This window comes from Malus domestica, chromosome 17, assembly GCF_042453785.1.
Source record: "Malus domestica chromosome 17, GDT2T_hap1".
NCBI classification, from domain to species: Eukaryota; Viridiplantae; Streptophyta; class Magnoliopsida; order Rosales; family Rosaceae; genus Malus; species Malus domestica.
The window spans coordinates 14,493,975-14,501,442 of NC_091677.1; the positions used below are offsets into that span (position 1 = coordinate 14,493,975).

The 7,468-nt window shown below is 37.0% G+C and overlaps 1 protein-coding gene across 2 annotated transcripts; it reads left to right on the forward strand.

Annotated features, from left to right (window-relative positions):
* The first annotated feature begins 2,281 nt into the window (after positions 1–2,281).
* On the forward strand, positions 2,282–5,354 carry AP2D11 (ethylene-responsive transcription factor RAP2-12-like). 2 transcript variants are annotated; one of them, XM_008341964.4, is made up of 3 exons: positions 2,282–3,018; positions 4,026–4,969; positions 5,089–5,354. In XM_008341964.4, exons 1-2 carry the CDS (start codon positions 2,751–2,753, stop codon positions 4,919–4,921), a joined length of 1,164 nt encoding a protein of 387 aa, XP_008340186.1. In that variant the 5' UTR covers positions 2,282–2,750; the 3' UTR covers positions 4,922–4,969; positions 5,089–5,354.
* Positions 5,355–7,468: the final 2,114 nt, after the last annotated feature.

The window sequence follows — 7,468 nt, forward strand, 5'->3', positions numbered from 1 at the left end:
AATTATATACACGTAGTGTGTCAACCATAGCATAAATTAAAAACTTTTAAGTTTATTTATAAATTGTGCACTTATATACTCATGTAATTAGGACAAATCATATTGAAAATGCGTTGGCCTAAAAATTTGGGGGTAATCGCACAAGTGACTTTAACTTGAACAGTGGAATGTGAGTAAATGTACCTGAACACACGCAAGTTGAAAAAGAACAAAAAAAAAAAAAAAAAAAATCCCCATTTAATTAATCTTCATAAACGAATTAACTACTTCTTGTGAAATTGTTTTATCCTTCTCATTAGCTTAATTAGTGCGATCTTTACCCAAATCTTGTGTTCGATCAAAGCTACGTCTCCATCACTAATACAAACGCATACGCACTTACATGGCAATCACCAAAACACTTAATTTAAACAATGCACACAACAAAGGAAAACAATACATGTCATACTCTAAAACTTAACAAATGAACTAAAACTGATTATTTCTGCAATTAAATGTACAAAAAAAAGAAGAAGACAATTCTAACTAATTGCCCTATTTAAAAGCAGTGTTTAAAATATATATATATATAGGTGGAAATATTGATGTGTAAATTTATAAAAATATTGATAGATATATCAATACAGATATCAATATCGGTTGCCTTCCACAAAACTCATGAAAATTTAGAATAGGGTGGTTATATCAACTCATTCCGATTTAGTTGAAATTAGAGAAAAATTTCTCCCAAAAAAATCAAAATTAGTTTGAAATCTGTAATGAATTTTGACAATTTCTGTAATGAATTAGTAAATATCGTTGATGTTCATTGATTTTTCTATATCTTGTCGACATAGATGAAGTTTGCATTTCATCCCATTTTTCTATATCGATTCTTGATTTTTGAATATTTTAACAAAAATATATACTTTTGTAGATATTTCACACACTATTAAAAGTAGACTCCCGTATACGTCTATATATTTGCACGACACGATATAGTGGCATACACAATTTTTTTTTTTTTATTTCTCTATCTGTCCACCATAATACACTAGGGGACACATATAAAGTTTTTTTTTTTTTTTGGAAACTAGGACACGTAAAGTTTTGTGCATTATATGTGAACCTCTCTTTAGATTTCTTAACTTTCAAACCCAATAAACGTTCTTCAAGTTAACCTTTAATTTTAATTTTAAAGTGCATTTTCGCTCACCCTCATTGATTGTTGTTAAATTAATTTAAATTTTTAAATACGTCTTTTAAATCAATTAATCAAATCAATCTAACGAGACAATCAATGGGAGGTGAGCGTCTCTCGATTTTTTTGTTTTTTTGTTTTGACAAACAAGAGGGAACGAATGCAGCCTCACAATTGGCTAGTAATAGTGTGGTTCAAACTCACCTCGCCTGTGGTGAGAATCGAATTTAAAACATCTCACTTACAAGTGAACAGGAATACCACTAGACTGTAGTACTAGGATGCTGCACCACTCCATTTTAGAGGTGAACAAAGTGTTTTTTTTTTTTTTTTTGTGTTTTTGTGTCAAGAGGTGAACAAAGTTGTACTCTTAATTAGGGTGTCGTTCGGGATGGGATCCCGAATCCCAAACTGAAAATTTATGAGAATGTGAAGATCAATTCCAAACCGAAATTTCAGTATTTTCAATTTTTGAAATTTCCAAAATGTTTTCGGTATATCAGGATGGATCGAGATTCGGTTTTCGGTTTTGGGTTTTCGGGCTTTTGGTTTGAAATTTGAGATTTTTGGGCTATGAACCAAAATTTAGGCTTTTCGCCTAATATTTTGTTTCCCAATTTCATATCACTTGAAATTTAGGCTTTTTACTTCATACCAATTTGAAATTTCATATCAATTGAAATACCAATTCATTCATACTAAGTCAAATTGATGTTCCAAAGTTCCAAACTACTTAATTTCATACTTCTATTTCTAATGTAATCTACTATCAAACTACTTAAATTCAACATTCAACATGCATGTAACCAAAATCAATATATATATTTTTTTGGTTTGGTTCAAAATTCTTGAATCATTGAATATGTAATTTAGATTTTCGTACCTAAAGGTTCGAGATTGGTTTGGTATGGATCTCAAATTTTTTTATATTATCGGTTTGGAAATTTTTCGGTATGAATTCTGGATTTTTTTGGTTTAGTTTGGGATTTCGGAAAAATTTTCAGCCCTACTCTTAATTTAAACGAGGATGTGGGTGGAAATAAAAGATTAAATTTTGTATAGAATTGGAATGTAAAAGGTTATATGCTTTTATTTGTTCCCATCCATTGCCAATTGCCAAAGGTATGCAAATAGTCCCTTGGAGGAGCTTTATTTCACCTAACCTCCAAATTGATCCCTCATGATTCTCAATAATTCATCTGCCTCTTTTGTTTTCTTATTATTTTTCTTGGTCGGCAAAAGCAAGCAGTAAAATTCAACCACCACAGAAGGGCATTCTGGGCAACAAAAGCAGCGGCATCTGCAAATCTCTACATTAACCAAGGACAAAATGGTAAACTCACCATCCGTCGTCAGCCATTTCCCCGTAAGAAAAAATATAAAACGATAAACCCTCATTTTGTTCAGCAGAAAAATAACGAAAGCTTTTCTCTACCTCTCTCTGATCGCTTGCTTTACTTCCAAAACACAAAAACCAGTCAGTGGATTCAACTTTTTCACCTGAAAAATCCCAACTTTTTTAATTTTTCTGACACCCTTTTCAGCTGCAAGTCCTCCGTGAAACAGCATAATGTGTGGAGGTGCTATTATTTCCGATTTCATAGCGCCGGCGGCACGGTCCCGGCGGCTGACCGCCGACTACCTCTGGCCCGATCTCAAAAAACCCAGTTCGGGAAAGCGGTTCTCGAAGCCTCTGAGGTCCGAAATCGTTGACTTGGACGACGACTTCGAGGCTGATTTCCAGGAATTCAAGGACGAGTCCGATGTGGACGAGGACGATGAAATGGTTGATTTCAAGCCCTCTGCCTTCTCTGCCGGAAAGCCCTCTTCTGCCCGTGGTAAAAATCTCCTCTTTCATCCCTTTTACAAAAGATTTTACATTTTATTGTTTTTTTAATTTTATTTAAAGAGTTGATTTATGTTGTAATGGTAATTTGTAAATTCTAATTGTTGCTTTATTTAATTTACTTGGAAATTTGTGGCCTTAATTGAATAGATCTTCTAGGTGAGCTCTTATTATAAAGTTTTAATCTTGCTTGTTAATTATATATGTGTGTGTGATATTGTGGTAGATTGTTGGGATGATCACTTTAGAAATAACTTGTTTTAGTTCTTGTGTTTTGAATCTGAGGAATTTGTTTAGGTGGGTAGAAAGATCTTCTTGGTAATACTGTACGAGTTTCATCAGTTGAAGTCTTAATTAATTATAAAATCATCAATCTAGGTTTTCATTGTTCTTAATTAATTATCTGTTGAAATTTCATAAAACTTGGTTGTTTTCTGTTATGCTAGTAATGGATTGGTTGTAATTTATGGTCTATTTCCAATTGTATAAATATCAAGTAGCAAGCTCAGATCCAGAGCCAAATGAAATTTCCAAGCAAGTTTACTTTATGAATAATGATAATTTTTATTCTTGAATGTAACTTTTGTATTAACATCTGCTTGTTTCTTAATATGTTGTTTAATTTGCTTCCAATATCTTGTGATGATCATGCTTGTGATATGGAGATCAAAGTTTGTCACTTCGTGTCTTTCTGATATTTCTGAGATCACATCTAGAATCATCATGATTTCATCCATGCAACTTGGAATTTGGTTGGATCCAGTTGCTGCTATTTGATAAACTATTATGCTATAAAACTTGAAAATCTAGAGCTCCTTGTAGACTTTTGTGGTATAACTCGGCTTTGTATTTATGTTAATTTCCTCTTAGTTTTTCTCACCGTTTTAAGAGACTACTGATCATCTGTTTTTAATCCGATTTACATCTGAACAGATTTGTGACGTTTTCTTGATGGATCTTTTTGCTCGTGTTCAATGTTTTTCTCTTTTGATCTTGAAGGTTCTACTGCTGTGAAATCTGTGGAGTTCAATGGGCAAGCTGAGAAATCTGCAAAGAGAAAAAGGAAGAACCAGTACAGGGGAATTCGCCAGCGCCCATGGGGAAAGTGGGCTGCAGAGATCCGCGACCCAAGGAAAGGGGTTCGGGTTTGGCTTGGAACTTTCAACACTGCAGAAGAAGCTGCAAGGGCATATGATGCCGAGGCACGCAGAATTCGTGGTAAGAAAGCCAAGGTTAACTTCCCTGAAGAAACCCCTCGTGCTTCTGCAAAGCGTTCTGTGAAGGCAAATTCTCAGAAACTGATACCCAAGACAAACGTGAATGGCACTGAGTCTAATCTGAACCAGAATTTCAATTTTGTGAACGACTCAAGTCAGGACTATTACAGTGCTCTGGGTTTTCTGGATGAAAAGCCAACATTGAATAACTTTGGGTATATGTCTACCTTCCTTGCCAATGGAGATGTTGCACTGAAATCCTCTACTCCATCCGATCCTGCCCCCTTTTATTTGAGTTCCGATCAGGGAAGCAACTCATTTGATTGTTCTGACTTCGGCTGGGGAGAACAAGGCTCAAAGACTCCAGAAATCTCATCAGTTCTTTCTTCTGTGATGGAAGAAACTGATGACTCACTGTTTCTCGAGGATGCTAACCCAACGAAGAAGCTGAAGCCCAACTCACAGGATCTGGTGCTTCCTCAGGATAATGCAGGAAAGACACTGTCTGATGAGCTCTCAGCTTTTGAGATGAAGTACTTTCAGACCCCATATCTTGATGGGAGCTGGGATGCTTCAGTGGACGCCTTCCTTAACGGAGACGCAACTCAGGATGGTGGTAATCCGGGGGACCTATGGACCTTTGACGATCTGCCCGCAATTGTTGGAGGAACTTTCTGAGAGATGAACCTTACCCCAGCTTTCCAGTTTATGTAAATAAAGCTACATGTTAGTGAGTTTTTCAATCCTGTCAAGTTCGACATTGTTCACCATTTCGTTTGATGTTATCGTTCACTAAAATTTTATGAAGAGAAAGTTGCCGGGTTCTTAAGTTCTTGTGCTTGCAGGATGTGTTTCGGGTTGGAGTACATCTGTGCAAGCTGTTGACATGGATAAGGCTTGTACGGGGGAGCATTTAAGCCGTAGCTAATGGCGTATGGAGATCGTATAGGTAATGGGTCCACTTTCTCGTCCAAAGAACTTGCGGTTTCTGAACTTTCATGTTTGTAACGATGAAATTGTGTGAGTTATGATGATACTGAAACCTCATAATTCTGTACTTGTTTAAATTTATTTCGGTCTTCCTTTTTACAAGAGGCCATCAGATTTTGCATTGTTTGGTTTTCAGTTCTATGTACTTTTGACTTGGTGTTTGTAGAGAGAGAGAGAGAGAGAGAGAGAGAGATCTGTATGACAATCTGACCTTTGAGGATGACGGAATTACCAAAAGGCCATGCCATTTTCGTTTCGTGTTTTTCACAGATGTATCTGGCGCATACGACATTAGCTTACTGCAAGTGGCATGGAATTGGTTGTACCGTCCGGGTTTTATGTTTTAACTGAACACATGCATCGGCCATGTGAAGGGTGTTGTCACTATGCTCTGCATGTCTGCCACTTGCTTCTCTCTGTCGTGATGGTTAAATTGCGGAATACCGACATGTATCGGTGCCATTGGCACGTAGTTTGTTGTGTAGTCGGCTTTAACTGTTTCACTACTCTCTATCTCGCTCATCCCTGGAGTTACTGTTTCATTGCCTCCTGTTTCGCTTAGCTGTAACCGTTTCATTACCTCTTTCTTTTCTCTTCATGTGACCGCTAATTTGAGAAGAGATAAAGAAGAGATAATGAAACGGTTACACGCAAGATTTACCCGTCTTTTAGGGCTTTCCAGCTCCAAAATGTGCCTTGGAAGCAGGACCCTCTGCCTGCCTCGTGCATCAGCAGAAAAGATAGACAAATCAGTATGGTACTGGAGAAGGGGGGATCCTTGATGCATGGGCTGTTGTGATTGTTCTCGTTCTCTCATTCGCTAAAGGTAGCAGCAAAAGCATGGCAGAACAGAAGCATCATTGCAGCACCTTCCTTCTGTGCTCACAAGGGTAACTTAAGCCATCCTTTTTTTCACTCACATGTTTATATGCAGAAAGCTGACAAATAGGACCAGGACCAATTGAGATTAGGTGGAGGGACCAAGGTGGGGTGGAAAATAAGTCCGGGTTAATGGGGCTGCTGGTGATTTGAGTTTTGACCATAAAAATGTGGGTTTGAATTAGTGGGATTGTAGTTAGTGATGGTTTAGTTTTTTCTAATTGTTAGAATACAAGGGAAGTTTGAATCTAACACACACCTACCTCGTTTGCCTTGTGAAGCTTTGATGATAAACTAAACGAGGTCACCAAATTATCCCAATGTCCCATCTGTGAAAGATTTTACTCTCTACATTTTTATGTGAAGGTCTTACTCGTCACTAGTGAGACACACACTTGGGGATAATCTCCGGTGATACCCAAGATTTCCTCACGTATTGTGGTGGACTAAAAAACATCCTAGCCTAACTAGTGGGGGCCGAGAAGCTGAAAATGTTGAGACTATAAGATTCATGGGCTAAGGACAGAAACCCAAGGAAAATAATTTTACCACTTACGCATGAAGTGCGGGTCAAGCTTGTGGTGAGTGTGGAGTAAGGTAATTTTCTTTTAATGAGAGAATAATAATAGATTAAGAGGTGATATTCCTCTTCACTTGTAAGTGAGAGATCTTATGTTTGATTCTCGCCAAAGGCGAATTTGAACCACATTATTGCTAGCCTATTGTGAGGCTAGGCCTACCCCTCCCCCTTAGTGTAGATGATATCGTTTGTTCAAAAATAAAAAATAATAGATTAAGAGAGTCAAACTATATAGAAGGTTTGACTGTTAGACTACAATAGTAGTTTACTCCCTAAACTAGCAGTAGGCTGTTAGAAAGAACCAAGACTCCAGGATTAGACATTAACGATAAAGTAAGCTACTTCTTTCTCGCTCAAAGTGATTAGAATGGACAAACTCTTGGATAGAATGACCCCTACCTCTCATCCTCCCCAGGCGCCGTCCCATCTCTGAAGTTTATTAAATAATAAAAAACGATAAAAAAAGAATACAAGCGAAGGGATGAGGCCGAAACTCACGAAGAGAAAAATAAAGAAACGTATCAACGAAAACAAAAACAGGATGAAACTCACGAAGGGTAATCAAGTTGTTGATACCTTGGCTTCTTTGGTGCGGTTTTTAGTGCCTATTATTGGTGGATCACTATTGCTGATTTTTGTTGCCACTACACATTTGTGTGTATGAAGACTTTTTATTTTTGTATTTAAAATGGGAAGGAGAGAGGAAGAGAGAGAGAACGTGGGTGAGAGGTTTTTGTTTTTGTTTCTTAATATTAGATATATTTTAACATCACATG

Coding starts and splice junctions, on each gene's coding strand:
- AP2D11 (XM_008341964.4), top strand. CDS start 2,751: ATGTGTGGAGGTGCTATTATTTCCGATTTCATAGCGCCGGCGGCACGG. Junction 3,019..4,025: donor AAAGCCCTCTTCTGCCCGTG/GTAAAAATCTCC, acceptor TTGATCTTGAAG/GTTCTACTGCTGTGAAATCT.